The sequence below is a fragment of the Pongo abelii genome, chromosome X, assembly GCF_028885655.2.
Source record: "Pongo abelii isolate AG06213 chromosome X, NHGRI_mPonAbe1-v2.0_pri, whole genome shotgun sequence".
NCBI classification, from domain to species: Eukaryota; Metazoa; Chordata; class Mammalia; order Primates; family Hominidae; genus Pongo; species Pongo abelii.
The window spans coordinates 136146997-136172009 of record NC_072008.2 but is presented as its reverse complement, the minus strand read 5'-3'; the positions used below and the strand labels follow the sequence as shown (position 1 = coordinate 136172009).

Sequence of the window (25013 nt, the reverse complement as noted above, 5' to 3'; positions counted from 1 at the left end):
TCACGCCACTGCACTCCAGTCTGGGCAACAGAGCGAGACTCCGTCTCAAAAAAAAAAAAAAAAAATGTCTCCAAACTGTTCTGCCTGATGCACAAGTCCTCCCCAACCTCGGCTCCCACTAGCAGTGCTCAGCTCTCCTCGGGCCAGACCCCCAGTTGTCCTCTCTTCCAACTTCCAAGGTCATTCCTGCCCCCCTGATTTTGCCCACTCCCCTCTCCTTTACCAATCTAAACCTTACACATTATTTAACATACAAAACAAATCTAAGTATTTTCCTGTGAGCCCTCCCTGATATTGAATACATAATGCTCTCACTTCCCATGGCACAACCTCACACTTGGTGATGTTGTTGTCTAGTTTTTGTTTGCACGTAGTTTCAGTGTGTACATCGTTCCTGCAACTAGATCATAGGGTCTCTGAACATAGAGAATGTGTCCTCTTGTAACATTTCTTCCCTAGCACCTAGCAAAGGTCTGGGGACATGATAGACATTTGTTGCTTGAGCCCTGCCCATCCAAGAAAGGATGGGGGTGGGGGTCACAGTCGGAACAGCCTTAGGGTTCAAGACTGATTGGTGAAAAATAGGAAGCAGAATCTAACTATTCTGGAAGTAATTGAGCCCATTGGACCAACTCTCCTTTTTTTTTTTTTTGACACAGTTTCACTCTGTCACCCAGGCTGGAGCACAGTGGCACAATCTTGGCTCACTGCAACCTCTGCCTCCCAGGTTCAAGTGATTCTCCTGCCTCAGCCCTCGGGTAGCTGGGATTACAGGCATGTGCCACCATGCCTGGCCAATTTTTGTATTATTAATAGAGACAGGTTTTCACCATGTTGGCCAGGCTGGTCTCTAACTCCTGACCTCAAGTGATCTGCCCGCCTCAGCTTCCCAAAGTCTTGGTGTTACAGGCGTGAGCCACTGCGTCCGGCCATACTTTTTACTTTTAAACTGGAAAATAGGGAGAGAGTAGTCTATCTGGACATTCAAGGCACATATCTAGGGAACCTAGGAAATACCGATGAGTCCACATCTCCTTTCAAGACTTCTCTATCACTCCACCTGCACTTGCTCTCTGGAAAAACATATCTGGCCTGTGTCCCAACCCCACTGGGTGTTTCTGCCCACTGATTACACTGAGTGAGAGAATGAATTAGTCCTGAAGAAGTGACTCAAACGATGAGAATTTCAGAGAGCCTAGAAAGCTGGTAGGGAGTGTGCCACTGACATGGAGAATATCACTCTAGTAGGGCAAACTGCCTGTTCTACTCATCACAATCAGGAATGTCTTGGAGGAAAGCAAGACAAAAAGCCATGTGATAATCTATACAAATTTTATTTTGATATCAATTTGTATGGAAACAAGCAGGTGTCAGCATTATGCAGGCACAGAAAAAAGGGAAAGAAAAAACTCCAGTGATAATTTATCTTGTATTTACACCGTTTGGTTTCAACAAGGACAGGAAGCTTTACTGTTAGCTTCCTGTGGGAACTCCAGTTTCTGCACCTTCCCCTGCTGCCTCTCAGCATCACGATACAGCAGGGATTTCTGGGCCTTCAATCGGCAAGCCAGGCACATGAAAATCGACTCCACGTTCTGGCTCTCTTTGGGGTCCTTGGCCGATGTCTCAAACAAGAGCATGTTGTGGGCATCGGCAAATTTCAGGGCTAAGTTGGAGGGCACCTGGATCTGTTCCCTCAAGTCACACTTGTTGCCCACAAGCACTTTGGGGACTAATGGGGGCACAGCATGCCCATTGCATTCTTGGATCCACATTTTGAGGTTGGTGAAAGATGTCATCTTGGTGACGTCATAGACGAAGACCACGGCATGTACATTGCGGTAGTAATGCTCGACCATGCTTTTGCGGAAACGTTCCTGACCTGCTGTGTCCCACACCTGAACCTGGAAGATACAAAAACCCAAAGGTGGAGTCAGAAAAGGGAACATGAACAGAGAGGAGAAAACATGGTTCTGCAGCACTATAAAAATGAAGTGACAGGACAGGTGCGGTGGCTCACGCCTATAATCCCAGCACTTTGGGAAGCTGAGGCGGGCTGATCACCTGAGGTCAGGAATTTGAGACCAGCCTGACCAACATGGAGAAACCTCAACTCTGCTAAAAATACAAAATTAGCCGGGCGTGGTGGCGCATGCCTGTAATCCCAGCTACAGGGGAGGCTGAGGCAGGGGAATTGCTTGAACCAGGGAGTCAGAGGTTGCAGTGAGCCAAGATCGTGCCATTGCACTCCAGCCTGGGCAAAAAGAGTGAAACTCCATTTCGAAAAAAAAAAAAAATAATAATAAGTGACAAGCCGTGACACAGGAAGTGGTTCTTTGACAGATGAGCAGAATGGACTTATCAAAGCATAAAGAGAAGTTTCAGGATTTGTCAAGTTTTTCTTAAGATTGTTAACTGAAAATCTTGAGTTGAAAAAAATCTTAAGATTATTAGTTGAAAAACTGGATGTAAATTGGTCAACTTTTCTGGAGAGCAATTTGGCAATATTATCAAGAACCTCAAAAATGTTCATAACTGTTAGGACCTGAAATCTCACTTCCAGAAATCTATATAAAAGAAATAGGGATGTGGTCAAAATTTTGTACGAATATCTTACAGTGTTATTTAGAATTTTTTTTTTTTTTTTTTTGAGATGGTGTCTCGCTCTGTCACCCAGGCTGGGGTGCAGTGGTGCGATCTCGGCTCACTGCAAGCTCCGCCTCCCAAGTTCACGCCATTCTCCTGCCTCAGCCTCCCAAGTAGCTGGGACCACAGGTGCCCACCACCACACCCGGCTAATTTTTTGTATTTTTAGTAGAGACAGGGTTTCACTGTGTTAGCCAGGATGGTCTCGATCTCCTGACCTCGTGATCCGCCCGCATCAGCTTTCCGAAGTGCTGGGATTACAGGCTTGAGCCACCGAGAATTTTTTTAAAACAGGAAAAACCTAAATGCTCACCAGAAAAGGAATAGCTAAAGTTCATGTCTATACAGTGGGGTCAGGTACAGTGGTTCATGCCTGTAATCCCAGCACTTTGGGAGGCTGAGGTGGGTGGATCATCTGAGGTCAGGAGTTTGAGACCAGCCTGGCCAACATGGTGAAATTCCATCTCTACTAGAAATACAAAAAAAATTAGCCAGGCCTGGTGGTGTGTACCTATAGTCCCAGCTACTTGGGAGGCTGAGACATGAGAATTGCTTGAACCCGGGAGGCGGTGGTTGCAGTAAGCCGAGATTGGGCCACTGCACTTCAGCCTGGGTGACACAGTGAGACTTCGTCTCAAAAAGAATAAATGAAAATGAAAATATATCTGTACAGTGGGATATTATGCAGCCATTAAAAATAATGTTTTCAAAGACTAAATTGTAAGAGAAATGCTCACAAAATACAAGTAAGTGAAAATGCAGAATACAGAATTTTTCTTTTTTCTTTTCTTTTTTTTTTTTTTTTGAGACGAAATTTCGTTCCTGTTGCTCAGGCTAGAGTGAAATGGCGCGATCTCGGCTCACTGCAACCTCTGCCACCTGGGTTCAAGCAATTCTCCCGCCTCAGACTCCTGAGTAGCTGGGATTACAGGCATGCGCCACCATGCCCGGCTAATTTTGTATTTTTAGTAGAGGCGGGGTTTCTCCATGTTGGTCAGGCTGGTCTTGAACTCCCGACCTCAGGTGATCCGCCTGCCTCGGCTTCCCAAAGAGCTGGGATTACAGGCATGAGCCACCACGCCCAGCCTCAAAAGTTTTCATATGCTATGGTCCCAATTTTTTAAAAAAATGTTAAACATAAACATATGCAAAGCACAGACTGGAAGTGTACACATCAGAACATTAATGGTTATTTATCAGCAATGAGACTATAGTGATATTTATTTTCTTCTTTTTAAATATTTTTCCATATTTTCTTCTACAAGTATGCATTACTTCAGAGTTTATTTGTTTTTTGTTTTTTGTTTTTGAGATGGAGTTTCACTCTTGTCACCCAGGCTGGAGTGCAATGGCTTGATCTCAGCTCACTGCAACCTCCACCTCCCGAGTTCAAGCAATTCTCCTGCCTCAGCCTCCCGAGTAGCTGAGATTACAGGCGCCTTCCACCACGCCCAGCTAATTTTTGTATTTTTAGTAGAGACGGGGTTTCACCATGTTGGCCAGGCTGTTCTCGAGCTCCTGAACTCAGGCGATCCACCCGCCTCGGCCTCCAAAGTGCTTTGGGAGCAAAGGGATTACAGGCGTGAGCCACCGCACCCGGCATTGCATTACTTTTTATTTAAAACTTTAATATATATATATTTTTTTGTTTGTTTGTTTGTTTGTTTGTTTTGTAGAGACAGGCTCTTGTTATGTTGCCCAGGCTAGTCTCGAACTCTTGGCCTCAAGCAATCCTCCTGCCTCGGCCTGAAAATGTGCTGGGATTACAGGCATGAGCCACTAGCCTGAATTACTTTTTAAAGAAAAAAAGTTAGTATTAAAATCTCACCTTCAAGCCCTATTTATTTATTTATTTATTTATTATTTTGAGATGAGAGTCTTGTTCTGTCGCCCAGACTGGAGTGCAGTGGTGCAATCTCAGCTCACTGCAACCTCCACATCCCAGGTTCAAGAGATTCTACCACTTCAGCCTCCTGAGGAGCTGGGATTACAGTCATGCGCCACTATTCCCAGCTAATTTTGTATTTTTAGTAGAGATGGGGTTTCACCATGTTGGCCAGGCTAGTCTTGAATTCCAGACCTTAAATGATCGAGCCTCCCAAAGTGCTGGGATTACAGGCGTGAGCCACCATGCCCAGCCTCCAATTTATTTTTAAGTTCACTTTTTGGTTATGTAAAAGGTAACTTAATTCACTGGATTTTTCTTCTGTATCTCAGCTTTTGGGATAAAGGCCAAATTATGAAGAAAAAAGCTGCTATCTGTAACATATGCAAAGACATAACTCCCAGGAGATATACATTCAGCCCAATCTATTTCCCTTTATATATCCAACGTCTTGGACAAGGGAGATTCATGCTCAGAATGATGGTCCCAAGGCCCTATACAATTCTCAGTTATCAAAGAAAATTTGATTATGGCCACTAATTGACTGCCATGGCTCTTAAAACGAAGTATAGCCTTTATTTGGAGTTAGCAGTCAGTAAGTATAATCTAGTAAATATAATTGAATCTGTCGGCTGAGTGAAGATTTTACAGGGCCCTAGAGTCATCATTCCGAATATCAGTTTTCATTGTCCAGGCTGCCCGTCATCTCCCTCTATTGACACGGCTTCCAAGTTCCTCTGGCAAGACCTTCAGATTGAACCCTTCTTCTATTCTGATTTCTGTGTCCCTCGGCCCTTGGCCAGCCTCTCCTCTCCTCACCTCACTCCTGGACTAGAGCAAAGTATTTTGGATTGTGGATGTTTCCATTTCAGGGTCTCCTGAACACTGCTCGCTTGCTTGCTTTTTTTTTTTTTTTTTTTTTTTTTTTTTTTTGAGATGGACTGTTGCTCTGTTGCCCAGGCTGGAGTGCAGTGGCGCAATCTCAGCTCACTGCAACCTCCACCTCCCAGGTTCAAGCGATTCTCTTGCCTCAGCCTCCCAAGTAGCTGGGATAACAGGCGTGTGCCACTGCGCCTGGCTAATTTTTGTATTTTTAGTAGAGACGGGGTTTTGCCGTGTTGGCCAGGCTGGTCTCGAACTCCTGACCTTAGGTAACAAAAAAGTGAACTTGAAAATAAATTGGAGGCAGGGCGCGGTGGCTCATGTCTGTAATCCCAGCACTTTGGGAGGCCGAGGCAGGCGGATCACGAGATCAGGAGATCGAGACCATACTGGCTAACACAGTGAAACCCCGTCTCTACCAAAAAATACAAAAAAATTAGCCAGGCGTGGTGGCAGGCACCTGTAGTCCCAGCTACTCGGGAGGCTGAGGCCGGAGAATGGCATAAGCCCTGGAGGCGGAGCTTGCAGTGAGCCGAGATGGTGCCACAGCACTCCAGCCTGGGCAACAGAGCTAAACTCCATCTCAAAATAAAAAATAAATAAATAAAAATAAATTGGAGTCTGAGTACAGTGGCTCACTCCTGTAATCCCAGCACGTTGGGAGGCCCAATCACTGCCGATCCACCTGCCTCAGCCCCTGAAAGTGCTGGGATTACAGGCGTGAGCCCCAGTGCCCCATCTCTGAATACTGGCTTTTTGACTAGCTTTACTCAATCCCTGCTTGTATCAGCATGCCATTCACCTCTTCAGAAAACTACTGTAGCCCTCTACTGCATGTGGCATCACATGGATTCCACATGTGGAATTCTGTCTGCCATAATTTGACCCTTCCCAACCTGGTTTCAAACTACTCAGCTACACCTGGTTGATTCCCTCCTCTGTACTTTGGGTCATGCTAGTCCACTCCTCCCCTATAGAATCAGCTGCCCCCTCATTGCCCTATCCAAATCTCACCCATTCTTCAAGGTTAAGCTCATGCCTCTGGCTTCTTCCTCAAACCTTCGCCAACTTCCCTTCAATTCTCTTTTCTTAGCAATCTCTGTTGCACTTTGAGTCTGCATCATACCATTTTGAATAGATTTATGTTTTCTAATTGTCTCGTCAGTGCTCTTGGCATCTCTCCAGCAAGACTGTAAGCAGTCTTTTTCTACATCAGACCACACTTGTCATTGAGGTTGTCATCATCATCATTATCAGCAGCAGCCACATTATCAAAAGGCAGTGATGGCCTGAACCACTAAAACTACAAGCAGTCTGGCATCCTAGATATGTGCCAAGGCGATTTCAGAGAGAACGTCTGACTGTGATCACACAGAAAAAACATAAGTCCTCAAAGACTGATTTGCTTCTGCAAGCAAGAGACAGAAAAGATTTTCCTTTCTTCCACCTCTCCGTGGTGTTCTGAACAGGAAGAAAGGGAGAGCAGACCACAGGAGGAATGGAGGTCAGTGGGAAGACAGCAGGCATAGCCCAGGAATATCATTACCACTTGGCTCCTGATCCCCACTCCCCACCTCACCCCCCAGGAGTCTTCACTCTTCCCTTTTGCCTCTGAAGAAGGCTGAATCCCTACCAGCCCTCAGGCATGTGGCAGATGCTTTAACACCATGAGCTCAGGACTCTAAAAATACCTGCCACTAGCAGGAACACGGGTGGGAGTGTGTGAGGTGTTTGAGGCTGAGTGAGGTTGGCCATTTGGCTTTTCTTTGGCTTCATAATTGCGTATGCCGCCCAAGTTGCCGGAACTGCCAGGAGGGCCCTCTCTGCTGGAGACCTCCTCTGTCTTTCCAACGCTATTGGGAGCCTTGAAGCTTTTATTTGGAGGCTCCAAATTTAAACTGCAGGCACTGCTCCCTTCCAGCTCTTTGTAAACCCCACCCTGAGTTCTTTGCAGACGTGTCTGTCATGAGAGGGGAGCCAGGAAGCAGGCTGCTCGCAGCAGAAAATAGAAGAACCAGTGGTGTGGCCTCAGAACCATCAGAAAGGAAGATCACAGCAGGCAGGCTCCCTAAACACATGAAATGATCTCATTAAAAAAAAAAAAATCGCCGGGCACGCTGGCTCACGCCTGTAATCCCAGCACTTCGAGAGGCCAAGGCAGGTGGATCACAAGGTCAGGAGATCGAGACCATCCTGGCTAACGCGGTGAAACCCTGTCTCTACTAAAAAAATACAAAAAATTAGCTGGGCATGGTGGTGGACGCCTGTAGTCCCAGCTACTCGGGAGGCTGAGACAGGAGAATGGCGTGAACCCGGAAGGCGGAGCTTGCAGTGAGCCGAGATCGTGCCACTGCACTCCAGCCTGGGCGACAGAGCAAGACTCTGTCTCAAAAATAAATAAATAAATAAATACATACATACATAAAAATCAGGGTCTCACTCAGTCACCCAGGTTGGAGTGCAGTGGCATGATCTCGGCTCATTGCAGCCTCAACTTCCCCGGGCTCAGGTGATCCTCCCACCTCAGCCTCCCAGGTAGCTGGGACTACAGGCATGAACCACCACACCCGGCTAATTTTTGTATTTTTTGTAGAGATGAGGTTTCCCCATGTTGCCCAGGCTGGTCTCAAATTCCTGGGCTCAAGTGATCTGCCCACCTGGGCCTCCCAAAGTGCTGGGACTCTAGGTGTGAGCCACCACTCCTGGTCTCTTTCTCTCTCTCTTTTCCAGACAAGATCTCATTGTGTCACCCAGGCTGGAGTGCAGCAGTGCAATCATGGCTCACTGCAGCCTCGACCTCCTAGGCGCAAGCAATCCTCCCTCTTCAGCCTTCCGAGTAGCTGGGACTACAGGCACGCACCAGCACACCCAACTAATTTTCATATTTTTTTTATTTCGTAGAGATGGGGTCCTCCTTATGTTGCCCAGGCTGGTCTGGATCTCCTGGGCTCAAGCAATCATCCTGCCTCGGCCTCCCAAAGTGCTGGTGAGCCACCTTACCTAGCAGTGATCTCATTTTGTTTGAGAGTTAGGTGTTCCTTTCTCAGCATCTTCATAAACCCCTGGCCCCCGCCAAGCAGTGCAAGCATCTCCTTCCTCTTTTGCAGCTGCCTCTCCTCTCACCCTTTCCTCCTTTCCTGTGGGCACCATATCCATACGGTGGATGGGGGTGAAGACTGCCTCTTAGCCACATGCATGTACCCCAGATCCTTGTTTCTCTCAGATGGCCAATGGGGTATAGTGGAGTCAAATCAACTTGGGTGCAGATCTCGGCCCAAGTCATGTTAGTACATGACTTGTTAGGTGTCCTTAGATAAGTTAGGTGTCCTTAGGTAAGTTACTTTCTCTGTCTTCAGTGTCCTCATCTGGAAAGTGATGATAACAATAGTAATCAGGTAGGGATGCTATGAGGATTAGTAGTCGTTGTAAGTACGTGACCCAGTGCCTAATATACACTCTCCCTTCTTTCATGGCCTGAAACCTCCACCATTAAGTCTAGATGGGCAACAACTTGAGCAAGCACTGTTGGAAAGGCAGCAAGCATCCCAGCTCTTCTGCTCAGAAGCTGAGTAAATGCCAGACAAGTCTTTTAACCTCCCTGAACTGAGCCTTGTTTTTCTCATCTCTACAATGGGACCTTGATCCTCCTATGGTTGCTGGGATGATCCAGTGAAATAACACATGAGAAAGGACTTTCGGAAAATGTCAAGCAATCTGCAAATATTAGTTGGTGCTCTGGTCTCAGAAAGGCCATCAAGCCCTCTCCTGTCGGTATGGTTCCTTGGGTCCATTGGTCTCTCATCCTGGAAATCATAGAAAGCTTGGCTTCTCGAAGGTGAGACAGAGCTAAAGGCCATCCAGTGGGGAGGGGGTGGAGAGAGGAATGCTGGCAACATGCCATGGGTGGCCGGGGGCAGGCCCGAACTGATGGGGTGCTGGAGGAGGATGGAGGGGCACAGTGTGGGGAACTCCCAAAGAGATATCTAAGCTTTTGAACTATTTTCTGGGTGAGCTTCAGCAAGCCCCCCCAGCCGCTGCATGTGCTCTTAGCTGACAGGGGGATTTCTTTTCCCTAGGAAACATAACTGGCATCTTTCTATAGATGAGGCATGAATGTCCTTTTGTTGGAGGCCGATGGGGGAGGGTAGAAGTGCAAAAAAAGGAGACAAATACATCTGTAACCTTTGGATCATGCCCCAGTGGATTATGGGAAAAGTTTAAAAGAAACCTGTTTTCAACTAGCTGGACTGTCCCACCTGCATCTAAGATCCACACACAAAGCTGACACAGAGAATGGCAAAGGAGGACAGAGACAAAGAGAAACTCACACACAGAAAGAAGCAGCAAGGGAGACAGAGAAACTCACACTGATGGATAATTAACCATTAAGCTAACTGGCAGAAGATAGAAGCTCAGAAGCCCTAAGGAAGAAATGATGTCATTCTGACTGCAGGCAGCTTCCAAGGAACACTTAGCTCAGCCTCCATCCACTGATAATGTAACACAGGAAGGTATTTTTTTCCCCCAGTGATCAGTAGAGGAACAGAAATTCACAGTCCTGAGCTGTACCTGCCCACAGCCACAGCTGACCTGCAGTTTGTCTTGTCCCCAGGGCTGGGGCACAGGGAGTGCCCAGCCTGTGGGAGGAACCAAACTATTACAGACAGAAGTGCAGCTTCCATGCAAATTTACAAAGAATGATTCAAAAATTAGTTTCTTAGCCTCCCCTCTACTACATACCTTCCCTCTCTACACACACACACACCCCTATTCGGCATTTTCCAATGCATTTAGGAGACAGACTCAATAAATTTAGCTACATCTGTAGGTGACAGACACATCATAGTCATTAAGGGAAGCTCCACTCTTCCTTTGGGGGTTGGGGGATGCCTCCACCCTTCCTAGGCTGATGTCAGGAAAGACTGTCAGCTATCTCTTATGATGTCCCTCTGGATTCTTGTCATAGGTGGCCTTGTGGGTTGGATGGACCATGGAGCTAGGCTGGAGAGAGGATTTTGTGCCAGGCAGCATGATGTGTGGAAAGAGCACAAGAAAGGGAATTAGGAGACATGAGTTCTAGGCCTGGCCCTGTGTGATCTTGGGCAAGTCACTTCCCCTCTCTGAGTCTCAGTTTCCTATCTGCAAGAGGAGGACACTGGATTACAGAATCTGTAACATCTCTTTTATCTCTGAACATTCTCTGCATCTCACACCTGAGTTGAGACAATCAAGGTGCAAAAAGTAAACCCAGGGCTCCCGCCTGTAATCTCAGCACTTCGGGAGGCCGAGGCAGGTGGATCACCTGAGGTCAGGAGTTCGAGACTAGCCTGGCTAACATGGTGAAACCCCATCTCTACTAAAAATATAAAAATTAGCTGGGCATCGTGGCAGGCGCCTGTAATCCCAGCTACTCGGGAGGCTGAGGCAGGAGAACTGCTTGAACCCAGGAGGCCGAGGTTGCAGTGAGCTGAGATCGTGCCATTGCATTCCAGCTTGGGCAACAAGAGTGAAACTCCCCCTCAAAAAAAAAAAAAAAAAAAGGTAAACCCAATTGAGTTCTGTGTGTCCTGGATACAAATTGAAGGAGACATCTGAAAGGCTCCTGGGGCCTTGGGCTATAACCCTAAGTCCCTGGCCTAGAAGAAAGAGCAAGACTGGCTGGCTGGCATTGTATCTCCCCCTGTCAAACTCCCCCAATCTAGGGGACTGAATATTGCCCTGTAGAGTGAAATGCAGTGGTAAAGGGCATGGTCTCTGAATCTGGGTTGAAATCGTGGCCCTGTAACAGGAAAGGCAGGATAGTGAGGTGGCAAAGTGCTTGGGCTCAAGAGTCAAAGACTGAAGCTCAGATCCATGTGCCGTTGGGTTATTTCATCTCTCTTAGCCTCAGTCTCCTTATCTATAAAATGGGAATGATAACAATAGTGCTGATTTCATAAAGCTGCTGTGAGGAGTAAATAAGATAATGCATGTAAAGTGCCTAGCCTGGGCTCTTTGCTTATTCAATACATAGTTATTATTATTATTATTATTATTATTATTATTATTATTATTGCCTACTCATTGGAGGCTTTTCTTGGTGTTCATACAACTGAGTTCACCAGGACTCAATTGTAAATGCTTTGATGGGGTGAGGGTGGGGAACATAATGATTGGAGACAGCAAATGGGGCTTCAATACCCTAGGGATGGCCTTGATAATTAATTACAGTGTGGCTCTAACTACACCAAATCAGTTGTCCCTAGCAGGGGTTCATGTATGTGCTACCCCGGGACACAGGCAGGCAGCCCAGAAGAGGCCACACCCTTGCTCTTAGACTGAGAAGAGCTGGCTGAGACCTCTCTACCACTCTCCTACAAGGGCTGGTATGTTACGGCTCAAAAGCCTTCTATTGCTGGCCATGGTCTAGGCCAGACCTCGGACTGTCACACTAGACTTTTCTCTCTCTCGCAAAGGGCGAAGCCCTTGGCAGTCATCTCCAAGCATGGCTTTGGCATGTATTCCTTGAACAACTTCAGGCTAGCCAGAGTGCGAGGCCAAATCTTCTCCTATCTAGATCACGTGCTAGCCGCCAGGCTCTGCCATCTTCCCACAGACATGCTGGTCTCTCGCCTGCCAGCTCTGGTCCTGAGATTGCAGCAGCTTTACAAGAAGCAGGGTCACCATCTCCCCACTCCCACACGCCACTCTGAGCTCCTTCGGAATCTGCCCTCAGAGGACTCCTCCATGAGCAGTGTCACAAGGCTTTGTCCTCTTGAAAATATCATCTTCCCCAAAAAAGCCTGTATTAAGCACTTATCTGCACGTGGTGTTGTGCTGAGTTCTGTTTCTAGTGAGTCACACTGTCACAGGCTCTGTCCTCTGGGAAAAAGTCTGGAATCTTTGCCAGAGATTGTAAAGTCCAGTTTGGCTAAGTACTGGGGTGTTAGAAGAGAAGGAATGGTTTAAAAATTCCTTCAAGGCCACTGGGTGGTGACTCTTCCACTCGTGTTCATCTGTCATCCCTCACTTTCTAGCTTCCTCCTCCCTCCTTCTTTAGATTCCCAAACACTTCATTTTTTCCATCTAAATTTCAGATGGACTTATTTCCCACCTTTTAAATCCAGGGAACTCTTTGGCTCACTGTAGCACTTGATTTTAAGCAAATGAGAGCATTAGGTTTTTGAGGTTTAAGAGCCCATCTGTAAACATATTTCTACTTTGGATTACAAAGGCATGTTTTAGAAATTCTAGAATCTTATAGCCTTACATTAAAGAAGCTAGACACACTAGAGGAAGTCTTAACCAAGCAAATGTCAACAGCCCCAGGAAAGGACAGAGACAGATACCGCCTTTGACTTTAAAAGGAAATGTAGCACTTCCCCTCCAAAATGCAAGGGGCAAAAAAGATCATGATTTCAAAATAATGTTCTATCTTCCTATCCTGGGGCTCTCCCTTATCAGTACTGTGCTGTCCATCTTCCTGACATCTAGTGCATTGGCCCAGTTTCTGAAGCCATTTTTAGAACACGTTCATTTTAATAATCAAGGAGTCAGGAGTCTTGCACAGTTTCAAGTGTTTCATCAGTTTCATCAGTTTCATCAGTTACTCAGCCCTTCTCTCCACGTCACTCAGAGGAGGGGCCTTGTGGTCACTTTGGCCGTTTGACCAGCAAGAAGGAGGCTTACTGTCACCCCTGACTCTGTCTAAGGTCCAACCATATACTCAAGGAAAGGCCAGCTGTGAGCCTAGAGGAGTTGTCTTCAGTGATCCCAGTGCCTTTATAGAGGCCCCCCTCTGCTCCCCTGACACAAGAAGTTGCCCTTGTTATGTCCTCCCTCCCGCCATCCCCTGCACATTGACATATTCCTGTCATATCAGGTTTCTACCTTTTCTGAATTAAAGGTGAGCACAAATGGTCAGACAAGAATATTTGCACTTAGCCTATTACATAAACTCATGGAGGGGGAGGATTGAGCATTCCCCTGGCCCTTGGTTAAGTCACTGCATTTTTACAAAGACCTTCTGAAGACAATACCAACAGAATGAATAAGGAGCAGTTCATGTATTAGATACCCCAGACAAGTAAAGAAGATATCATTCCAGGGGGGCTGTTACAAAAAAACAAGTTTTGTCTATTACGAAGGGCTGGACCCTGCCTCAATTTCTTTAAAAGGGCTCATGGCTTTCTGCCAGAACCACCCCACTCCACCGCCATCTCAACTCAGCCCTAATCTTAACTATAAACTGCAATTTAAAATAAAGCAGCTTCTTCATTCTCCATGGATTTCCATCCTTTCCTTCCCTCTAACCCCTTGAGGCTTAGCCAAAGTGGGGTTTTGCAGCCTATCGGCACCCAAGCGGTAGGAGAGACATCAGGATGTGTAAAGTGCTTTGGGATCCATCCCGGAGACTAGGACCCAGAGATGCTTCCTGCCTCCCTCTGCCCACAGGTGCCGCTGCTCGGGGTAGGGGTCATGGATGGGATCCAACATGCTTTTCCTGGCAGGACCTGTCAGGCAGGGGCTAAGGGTAAGAATGCAACCCCATTCTCAACCGCCCTAAAAAACTGAGTGAGGTGGGGACGGGGCCCCGCTGAGAGAGGTGAAAAGGGGTGAGGAGGGGCCGAGGGTCCTCAGCTCAGCAAGAGGCGAAACCGCCACGCGCTGGACGCTGGACGATGACAACCGCTAGAGCTATGCCTCGGGCGAGGTCCCCTCCCGGGTCCCACCCTTCCTGGACCTGACCCCCTGGATCACCTTGATCTTCTCGCCCTCAATTTCCACGGTCTTCTCCCTGAAGTCCACGCCGATGGTGGCTTCAGTCTTGTCTGGGAAGGTACCCCCGCAGAAGCGGAAGGTCAGGCAGGTCTTGCCCACGTTGGAGTCCCCAATCACGATTATTTTGAAGATGCGAATCTGCACGTACTGGTCCAGCGACGAGTCGAGCTCCAGGGACGCCAGGCCAGCGGCCGAGGCGGGCTGCAGGCTCCCATGGCCCAGGATGGGCTGCGCCATCTCCCCCGGACCGAACCGGGGCCCCAACCCCCCTTGAGGGCTCCACACAAAGAAAACGTCCACGTTCGTGCGCTCGAGGCGAGCGAGCTCTGTGCGTGTGTGTGCGCGCGTGTGTGTCCGCCTGTGTGTGCGTGCGCCGGCACCGTGCGCGCGCGCGTGAAAGGGGTGCCTCTCACTCCGGGCCCCCCTCCTCCTCCTCCAGCGCACCCTCCTTGCAGTTCGGAGGCACCAACACAAAAGCCAGGGAGAGGAGGAGAGAGGGAGGAGAGTGGACGAGCCGCGAGCTTTCTGCCTGTGTGCACCCTCGGACCGGATGCTCTGGCGAAGGACCCTACCGCGCTGCTCCAGCCGCCGCCGCGCCTCGGCCCACACCCTCCCCTGCCTGCATCCCCGGGACGGACCGGAGGGAAGAAGCCTCAGGAGGAAAGAGACGGGGTGGGGACAGCGGCACGCGCCACCCCGGGATAGACTTCTTTCTCCTTGCCCCCATTTATGTTATAGGTTTCGGGCTCCCCACCCCCACTGGCTCGAGCGCACGGGGTCAGCGGGCAGGGAGCACAGCTGGGGAGGACAAAGAGCTGCACCTTAAGACATCACTGGATCACTTCGGCCTCCCTGGAGCAACGCAACTCTGCGGGGATGGGGTGGGGGCGGAGGCACCTCTTTCACCTCCGGAGCAGCGGGCAGCTGAGCCGCGCCTTCCCGGTCCCCGCTACCCCGTTCCCTCTACCCCCACCCTCTACCCGACCCGCGCCTTGGGATAAAGAGATGCTCTGTCTTATTGAGTGAGCAGGTGCACTCGCGGGCCCCAGGCAGCCTGGGAGGGTGCTGCCAAGACACGCAGTGGGTTGTCCGGGGCCTGTACAGCTGAGAGGAGGGAGCCAGCCGGCACGCGTGTGCGTGTGTAGGGGGTGTAACTGTCTCTGTTACAGACTTGCCAGATGTAGGGGGGCGCGTACCAGGCGCCAACATCCCCTTATCACACCACGAGCACCCATCCTCTGAATGTTCAGGAGAGCGGCTCCTATTGGCTGCCGCAGTCGGTTGTGTTTGGCTGGCCAATGGGGAAGGCCCGCCGCGGGAGAGGGCCACACAGAGGCTAGGAGAAGGCGGGGAAGCTAGTGGTGGCAGTTCCAGCAAAAGAGGACTTTGTTTACGGGGCTAGCCATTACTGGCCCAGGTGGAGGATCTTGGGACATGGCATAAGCTCCACAGTGCCTTCCATTCCCAAGCCCTCCATATAACCATAAGTCCTTCCAGAAGGGTGGAGTTTCAGAGGGAGTTGGGAATCCCTAGGAGGGTTCACCCCCCTGCAGCTGAATGTAGAACAAAGTGGTTGGGTCTAATTTGCCAGAAGCCTAGATTATGCTTGGAAGATGATAAATGAACACAACCTCCTTACAGTATTAGGGGGCTGCTTCCCAAAGCTTACTAATCATCACACACATCTTGGTCAAGACCAGTATTCCCTCTCCCTAAAGTCATTCGCGGGTTCAGAATTTGTTTGAAATCGACTTTACTGGGGGTACAATTTACATACGATAAAGTGCACCCATTTGTTTCTTTTTAAGACTTTACCTCTCCCCCTACATATTTCATAAGCTAAGGTAACACTGACACATGTCACTAGCACTGACTCGTGAGTTATTGCTAATGCCATCAAGGTCAGGGATTCAAACAGCACAGTTGAGCTGCCATCTTATTTGGGAGGCTGAGCTGCAGGGAGACAAAAATGACCAAATCCATTTCTGCTGAGAGAAAAACTATTCAGTGCATCAGTGATATACCTGAAAGCAAACTGGAATGTGACTACTCAAGGACGTCCAAGTTACTCAGAATGGCGTCTTCCAGTTAATAAGTTTTTTAGCTGAGCTAGCAGATATATTTACAGCTAACCCTTTTATCATATATGTGGGTCGCCCATTTCTAAAACCCTACATTATACTACTCAGCATTAAAACTGCCCAGATAAGGATTTCATCTTAGTTGGCTAATCCAAAATCATCCTTATGAATACCAATTTTCATTGTATTATGTATCAATCATCATTGTACAGTATTTTTGGTTTTGATTAGTCTGATGCCTAGTTTGCTGGATCGTTCCTGTCTGTATTGGAAGTTAATGCCCCTGATGATCTTTATCTACAGAATAGCTTTAAGGTGGAGAGGGGTAACTATTAGGTACTTCCTATACACAAAGTAAAAAGGGGCTTTGCCTTTTGCCAACTCACAGCTAGAATTAATGCTAACTTCCTGAGATATAAAAAAAATGTACATAATGATTATTTCAATGTATGCTTCTAGAAAAAACTTGTCACTGAGTCTACTTTTGTAAGGAAGAAACTTTGATTTCTGAAAACATGATATCTCAAAATGGGCTTCTTGCCCTAATAAAAGGTGTCTGTTGCTTCTGTGGGGTGAGACTTTGGGGGACTTCCACTTACATTTTTTGGAATTAATTCAATGAGTATATATTGCTTTTGAAAAAAGATAAAATATAATTTTTAATTAAAAGGACAGGAAAACTACCTTATTGTACCTATTGTAAAAAAATTAAACGTACTGTACGATGCCCTTTGTGTTAATTGTGCATTATTAAATTACTGACTTTCAAATACATGCAGTTGTTTTCATAGGTACCTGATTATCATGATTTTGACAGTGTTTTCCAGTCTCTTTCGCCATCAGATATAATTAACTTTGTATTTAATCAGTCCATGATTATTGGTTTTTACAAATATCAATAAAAATCAATGCAAGGCTGTTAAAATATTAAGTAAATATAAATAATTTTTACCTTACTTTGGAATTGATACTTGATACTTTTTTTTTTTTTTGAGATGGAGTCTTGCTCTGTCGCCCGGGCTGGAGTGCAGTGACACAATCTCGGCTCACTGCAAGCTCCGCCTCCCAGGTTCACGCCATTCTCTTGCCTCGGCCTCCCAAGTAGCTGGGACTACAGGCGCCCGCCACCACACCTGGCTAATTTTTTTGTATTTTTAGTAGAGACGGGGTTTCACTGTGTTAGCCAGGCTGGTCTCGATCTCCTGACCTCGTGATCCGCCCGCCTTGGCCTCCCAAAGTGCTGGGATTACAGGCATGAGCCACCGCGCCCAGCCTGGAATTGAGAGTTTCAATATTTATCCCCTGGCCTAAAGTGATCCACCCTCCTCGGCCTCCCAAAGTGCTGGGATTACAGGCATGAGCCACAGAGCCTGACCACATTTTCAATATTTATCCAAAGGAGCTCTAGATAAAATGTCACCCATTGCGTGCACTTCTGAACACTGATCTACTCTGCTTAATGGGTAAGGGAGCCCTGGATCATTTTCACCACATAATGACTACTTCCTAGGCCTGGCACAGTGGCTCACACATGTAATCCCAACACTTTGAGAGGCTGAGGCGGCAGGATTGCTTGAGCCCAGGAGTTCAAGACCAGCCTGGGCAACATAATGAGACTGTCCCTTAAAGAAAACCAAAAAACAAAACTACTTCCTGGGTTAAACTTCATAAAAGAATGTCTTTGTAGGCCGGGTGAGGTGGCTCATGCCTGTAATCCAAGCACTTTGGGAGGCCGAGGCGGGTGATCACCTGAGATCAGGAGTTCAAGACCAGCCTGGACAACATGGTGGAACCCTGTCCCGTCTCTACTAAAAATAGAAAAATCAGCCGGGCGCGATGGCATGTGCCTGTAATCCCAGCTACTCGGGAGGCTGAGGCAGGAGAATTGCTTGAACCTGGGAGGCAGAAGTTGCAGTGAGCCAAGATCCTGCCACTGCACTCCAGCCTGGGCGACAAAGGGAGACTGTCTCAAGAAAAAAAAAAAAAAAAAAGAGTATCTTTGTAATTTCTTTTCTTTTTTGAAATAAGGTCTCGCTCTGTCATCCAGGCTGGAGTGCACGGGAGCAATCACTGCTCACTGCAGTCTCGATCTCCTGGGCTCAAGTGATCCTCCCATCTCAGCTTCCTGAGTAGCTGGAACCACAGGCACATACCACCACGCCTGGCTAATTTAAAAAAAAAAAATGGTAGAGATGAGGTCTCATTATGTTGCTCAGGCTGGTCTGGAACTCCTGGCCTCAAACAGTCTTCCCACTCGTCCTCCCAAAGTACTGGGATTACAGGCATGAGCCACTGCACCCGGCCCTGTAATTTCATTCTCTATCCCCATTCCACCAAAACAAAAAGTAACTTCATTACCTCCAAAGTTAGGGCCAAACTCTTGCCAGTTCAAATCCGGCCCCCCACCATACTTGCCTGTCTTTATCACTACTTCTTTATTTTCTTTTTTTTTTTTTGAAGACAGTCTTGCTCCATCATCCAGTGGCACAATCTTGGCTCACTGCAGCCTCCACCTGGCGGGTTCAAGTGATTCTCCTGCCTCAGTCTCCCTAGTATCTGGGATTACAGGCGCATGCCATGGCGCCCGGCTAATTTTTGGATTTTTTGTAGAGACGGGGTTTCACCATGTTGGCCAGACTGGTCTTAAACTCCTGACCTAAAGTGATCCACCCGCCTAGGCCTCCCAAAGTGCTGGGATTACAGGCATGAGCCACGGAGTCTGACCACATCAATACTTCTTAGTATGTACTCTCTATCATTGTCCCCCGAAAATGTGCTGGGTTTTGTTTTTTTAAAACAGTTCCAAGCCTTTTCATTTAACAAACAGCATGGTGCTTCCTCTAAGACACTTTACAAATATTAGCTCATTTAGTCTTCCGAACACCCTCGTGAGATTTGTAGATGAGGAAAATGAGGCACAATTAAGTGACTTGCCCAGGTGGCAGAGCCAGGATTCAATCTGGGTTGGTCTGGATCCAAGGTCAACATGATTAACAATGAAAAATGTTATCTTTGGTCCCAAAGTATTCACCATCTAAAATATCATTCCTTTTCCTCCACTATTTGAATTTTACTACTCATCCTTCAAGACACAACTCAAATAACTTCTTATATGAAGTTCTACCATAGCGATTCCATCCCATAGTCTTCTCTCTTGCTCTGTCCAGCACTACACCAGATATTATTTCAATGACCGGTATATGTCATCTCCCCAACTAGACAGTGGCCACTTCCTATATAGATGCTACGTCCAAATAAACCCATTGTAAACTGAAAATATCGTAAGTCGAAACTGCATTTAATACCCTGATAAACCCATCATAAAGTCAAAAAACCGTAAGTTGAACCATGGTTAAGTCCAGATGCTCCTCGACTGACATGGGGTTAGGTCTCATTAAACCCATCGTAAAGTCGAAAAATTGTAAGTCGAACCATTGTGAGAGGTAAGTCGGGGACCATCCGTACTTTTCATACCCAACAGAGCCCCTTTTATAGTACAATCCAAGAGGCAAGTGCTCAATAAATACTTGTTAAATGAATATGTAAGCTGAATCTTTGAAACAGGCACATTTTATGTTCTGCATGCAGCCAAAACATTATTTCCAATTTAGCTTATATCTGGCAGAGTCAAAACACCCATTTACACTCAGCCCCTCACCCTACTCCCATAACTGAAAGTTCTGCTTAGAAGACTTCTCTTTCCAGAAAGTCCAAGAAGCACGAACGCTTTTTGCTAACATCCTGCTCCCAAGCACGGAAACCACAGCAGGAGACTGTGTGTACCTGTAGCACCTGGTACAGCATCTAGGACACACAACTGCACTAAAAAATAAAGGTGACAGGCGGGAAGAAGAGCGCAGAATTACTTGTCCGGGAAACGGGTTGGGTGGGAAAGAGCCGGCAACTGGTAAAAGATGGAAATACACGCCGGATCTGGGAAGCCAGGTTCCGCGCCTCGGACTCATGGAAAATCTGGATCTGGATCACTGCAAAAGAATCAGGAAGGCTTCGGTATCAAGTAACTGGTGTCCTAAAACCAAAAAACAAAGTGCGGTGCCGGGGCTACGCTGTTGTGAGATGTTATTATCAGTTCCCGTCACCAACACAGCGGCAGCACCAGGCACAACCGCCAATCAAAGCGGCCCCACGAGTCCCTTCTTGAACAGGTTCCTTAACTCGTTCAGTCCAACACTGTGCCACAAACTCGCGAAAACCGCCTACCTAGCGCCAGCGTCTTTGCGATCCTGCGGCCAGCTAGTGCATGCGCAAATCCTCTCGCCGTGCGGACCAATCGCAATGCGGCAGCTAGTGCTACGCCTGCGCAGTAGGCCTCCGGTCGCTTTTCCCCTTCCCCGGCTCTAGCAGGCCGGCATCTCTGTCCAATGACCACCCGGAGCTGGGAGGAGGAGTCTGCGTAGTGTGCGTGTGAAGAGACTGGGGGAGCTGGCCGGGGCTCGGGGTGTTTGACCCGTCTGTCGTGCGTGAGAGGAAAGGGAAGGAGGAGGTCCCGGATAGCGGTCGCCGAAATGTTCCGGTGTGGAGGCCTGGCGGCGGGTGCTTTGAAGCAGAAGCTGGTGCCCTTGGTGCGGACCGTGTGCGTCCGAAGCCCGAGGCAGAGGAACCGGCTCCCAGGTGACTGACCCATTCCAGGCAACCTCCAAGTCCAAGGGCCTGGCGCCTTAGGCTCCCTGTGCCTTGCAGCCCTCTACCCCTGCGTCCCCCCGAGAAACTCAACACATAGTCACGTGAATTCCAAATTGGCAGACTCCGAACCCTGAGTCTTGCAAGCGGAGGAATTGGCTCAGCCATGCCGACCTGACCTTCAAGAGATTTGAACCCAGTAGTCGGCCTGAGGCCTTTTCCCGGGAGCGTTTGCTGTTCAGGGATCCCAGAACAACTGGCTGCCGGCGCCTCCCCGCCATCCCCACCCCCCACGCCCCTTTTTAGAGCAGTGAGGTCAAGTAGACTTTGTCATTTACCGATTGAGACTTTAAACAGGACGTTTAAGCCCTACGCCTAAGTTTCTTGTGTAAATGAGGGTGTTATCTGCTCAGCTTTCCAAACCACAGATGAGATCTATGGATTTGAATGCCCAGTGAAACAGAAACGGTGCAGGGCAAGTAAGGAGTCGGTTGGTTGTGTACCAGACACCCAGAGAATTGGCCCAGAATTAATTGGAGATGCCTGAGCCGTGTACTCCTTGGTGGTCTTTAAGGCTTCAAAGAAACAGTTTGCAGAACGCATTGTATTTGTCCTCCATTAAGTTGTTTCATCAAATTTTAGAGCTGGAAGGGATTTTGTGGTAAAGGTCAACCCACTCATTTTATAGATAATAAACTGAGGCACAGAGAGGTGAAATTACTTGCCAAAGGTCACATAGTTAATTAATAGGTAGAGCTAAGGATAGTTTGCTAGCCTCCAGGTCCTTAATCCCTTCGCTGCAACTCCATACTGCTTCCTAAAGTTGACCTCAAAAAGTTAAGAATGAATTTGGGTCTCTTCCCAGTAATTAGCCCATTGTACATCAGATATCCGTGAATTTATCTGAGCATGGCTTGAGCCTGCTTATTTTCGTACTGCATTACTTCATGGGGGCAATGAATGATCCACCTGTAGGAGTTGCTTAAAAAAAAAATCAGTAATCCTTCAATGTCCACCCCTGGGGCATTTGCAATGTCAGAAGTTATCCTTGAGGCTTTTACAATACAGAAACACCTGGGTGCTTTAAAAATAAAAAGTGGAAAATATTTTCCTTGGGTTGTTAGGGTCTTTGCAAATGTGCATTTGAACAGTTTTTCCAGTTGCTATGCACAATGAAAATGTTTCCTGATAGGTGTATTTGAGTTATGTCCTGGGACATATTGCTCTTGGAACTTAAAACCTCTTCTTAGCTTTTAAACTAATGCCTTATCAGTGGATGTCGTCTTTGAGGGTTTTGTGCATTGAAATGATGGTGCTCTGTGCTTGTTGCACAGAAATTGAGATAACCTGAATTTTTTTTTTTTTTTTTTTTTTTTTTTTTTTTTTTTTCCCGAGACGGAGTCTCACTCTATGGCCCAGGCTGGAGTGCAGTGGCGCGATCTCGGCTCACTGCAATCTCCACCTCCCGGATTCACACCATTTTTCTGCTTCAGCCTCCAGAGTAGCTGGGACTACAGGCACCCGCCACCACGCCTGGCTAATTTTTTTTTTGTATTTTTAGTAGAGACAAGGTTTCACCATGTTAACCAGGATGGTCTCGATCTCCTGACCTCGTAATCCACCCGCCTTGGCCTCCCAAAGTGCTGGGATTACAGGCGTGAGCCACCGCGCCCGGCCATAACCTGAATTTTTTCATCCACACTGGCCTTTCAAACTTTGAGTAGTTGTTTTGCTTAAGTCTCACAACTTTTACCAGCATTCTAAAGTCTGACCAAAAGTTCTCATCAATTAAATATGCATTTGCAAAGTTAAGTTGATTTATTAGACATTGGGAAGTGGTTGGTGATGTTAGAACTACAGAAAAATACAGACTCAAATGGTTTTTTCCACTGCATGTCTTTGTTTGAAGGCAGTCTACTGTAGAATATATTCGGACTTCCTGACATATCCATCCATCTCTTTGCATACACTTGTTCTTTGTCCTTTGGCTGTGCACCAAAGTATGACATCACCTGCCTTTAAAAATGGGTGAGGGTAGCGTTAAAATTTCAAAAAGAAGTTCTGATACTCTCATTTTAGGAATTAACTCTGTTTTGTGGCTTGATTACTAATTGCTTTTGATCTGATTTCTTTTTCACGTAGTAGCATCTACCATGTGTTTTTGCACAGGTGGGAAAGAGCAAGGTTCGTTTATACACCATTTCTCCTTCCACCTTACCTTTAAACTTTTTTTTTGTTTTTTGAGACGGAGTCTCACTCAGTTGCCCAGGCTGGAGTGCAATGGCACGATCTTGGCTCACTGCAACCTCTGCCTGCTGGGTTCAAACAATTCTCCTGAGTCAGCCTCCCGAGTAGCTGGGACTACAGGCATGCACCACCACGCCGGGCTGATTTTTTGTATTTTTAGTAGAGACGGGGTTTCACCATGCTGGCTAGGCTGGTCTCAAACTCCTGACCTTGTGATCCACCTGCTTCAGCCTCCCAAACCTTTAAACTTTAAACCTGCCTTGCAGTTATCTCGTTGACATCTGTCACCATTGTCAGGTTCATTTCCATTATATGTTGCATTCTGCCTTAAAACCATGATAGCTACTATTTGTTTATTTACTTTATTTATTTGGATGCTCTGCCTCCTTCCAGAGATGATTGAAGGTAACTCATAGTCATCCCTCTATGTCTGCATTCAGACACAGAGGAGCAGATAGGTTAGATAATACATATTTTCTGTTCTATAATATTTTGTTTGGTCACCAAACAGTGCTGCCCATGTTATCAAACTGATCACCGACTCCCTGACTTTAGGTTCAAATGTTTGAATGTTTTTCTCTATTTGGAATCCTTCTCACCTCTTTAAAAAGGAAGCTGAGCTCCTTGTGGGCAAGGATCCTGGCTTCCTGGACACTGCCAAATGTGACTTCGTTTTGAAGCCTAAAAGATGAGTCTTCCCCCGTTCTTTCTGCTGAGACAAGGCTTTGCAGAAGAAATTCTTTGGCAACTCAGCCCTTTCTGTAACCAGTTAATAAGTTACATTTTCTAGAAATGTTCTAACTTTTTGAGGGAGTTACTGCATGTCTTAGCTTTCTTCTAGATCATGTTGCCAAAAGTTGCCTGGTCATGTGAATCGAGTACAGGACCAATTCCTAACCTTCTCCAGGAGATAATTCTGGGAATCTGTATTTTAACAAGCCCCTTGACATTCATATGATCAGGCAAGTTTGGTATATACTGTTTTGGATGAGTAGTGACTCTTCCCCTTCTGTTTCACTGACTTAAGGATTAAAAAACCAAACTGAGCAATCTAGAGTCTCTTGTGATTTGTATCAAGCTCATTTTGTCATATTCAGAATAGTAGCAGCCATTCTCCTAAATTAAACACTATCTAAGGACATGGATTATGTCCTATTTATTTATGTGTCCTTAGCATCTTGTACCATCTCTGGCACATGGTAAATTCTCGTGACTGAACCCTAGTACAGCATTGTGAAGGACTTAACTTTGCAGAAGAGAGATTTTATTTTCTGTTATCTAAATAATTTTTTCCTTGTGTGTCTTTCATCAGAATGGTTCACGCTGTAGTATAGTTATTACTACTCTGTTTCTTCTAAAATTCCAGTAAGGGTTGATACTAAAAAATAAAAAAAGGCTGATAGCTAGGCGTGGTGGCTCACGCCTGTAATCCCAGCACTTTGGGAGGCCAAGGTGGGCAGATCACTTGAGGTTGAGAGTTCAAGACCAGCCTGACCAACATGGAGAAACCCCGTCTCTACTAAAAAATCAAAAATTAGCCAAGCGTGGTGGCGCATGCCTGTAATCCCAGCTACTCGGGAGGCTGAGGCAGGAGAATTGCTTGAACCCGGGAAGTGGAGGTTGCGGTGAACCGAGATCACACCACTGCACTCCAGCCCGCATGACAGAGCGAGAATCTGTCTCAAAAAGAAAAAAAAAGGCTGATAAATAGTTTTTGGATTCCTTGTAAAGAATCATTTATCTACAATGGACAGACTATCTAGGCTTGTCCTGTGGTTTTTTTTGTTTTTTTTTTTCTTCAAACAGAGTCTTGCTCTGTCGCCCAGGCTGGAGTGCAGTGACACAATCTCAGCTCACTGCAACCTCTGCCT

The 25013-nt window shown here is 47.0% G+C and overlaps 2 protein-coding genes across 3 annotated transcripts in view; one reads left to right on the top strand and one right to left on the bottom strand.

Moving 5' to 3' along the window:
• Positions 1-1317: 1317 nt before the first annotated feature.
• On the bottom strand, positions 1318-16942 carry RAB33A (RAB33A, member RAS oncogene family). Its single transcript, XM_002832095.6, has 2 exons — positions 14153-16942; positions 1318-1904 (listed from the first exon to the last, which is right to left on the bottom strand). Exons 1-2 carry the CDS (start codon positions 14408-14410, stop codon positions 1449-1451), a joined length of 714 nt encoding a protein of 237 aa, XP_002832141.1. The 5' UTR covers positions 14411-16942; the 3' UTR covers positions 1318-1448.
• A 3615-nt stretch (positions 16943-20557) lies between these two features.
• The window catches only part of AIFM1 (apoptosis inducing factor mitochondria associated 1), a 36508-nt gene continuing 32052 nt past the window's right edge, over positions 20558-25013 (top strand). The window contains exon 1 of one of the 2 annotated variants that reach the window (XM_024240493.3): positions 20558-20886. In XM_024240493.3, coding sequence (XP_024096261.1) covers positions 20781-20886 — 106 coding nt within the window. In that variant the 5' untranslated portion in view covers positions 20558-20780. The remainder of the gene's footprint in view (positions 20887-25013) is intronic. The other variant, XM_054545054.2, reaches the window with a different exon arrangement.

Excerpts from the sequence above, each read along its gene's own strand:
- RAB33A (XM_002832095.6), bottom strand. The coding sequence starts at position 14,410 with ATGGCGCAGCCCATCCTGGGCCATGGGAGCCTGCAGCCCGCCTCGGCC. Across the intron at positions 1,905-14,152 it reads TTGAGGGCGAGAAGATCAAG|GTTCAGGTGTGGGACACAGC; the intron begins GTGATCCAGGGG and ends TGTATCTTCCAG.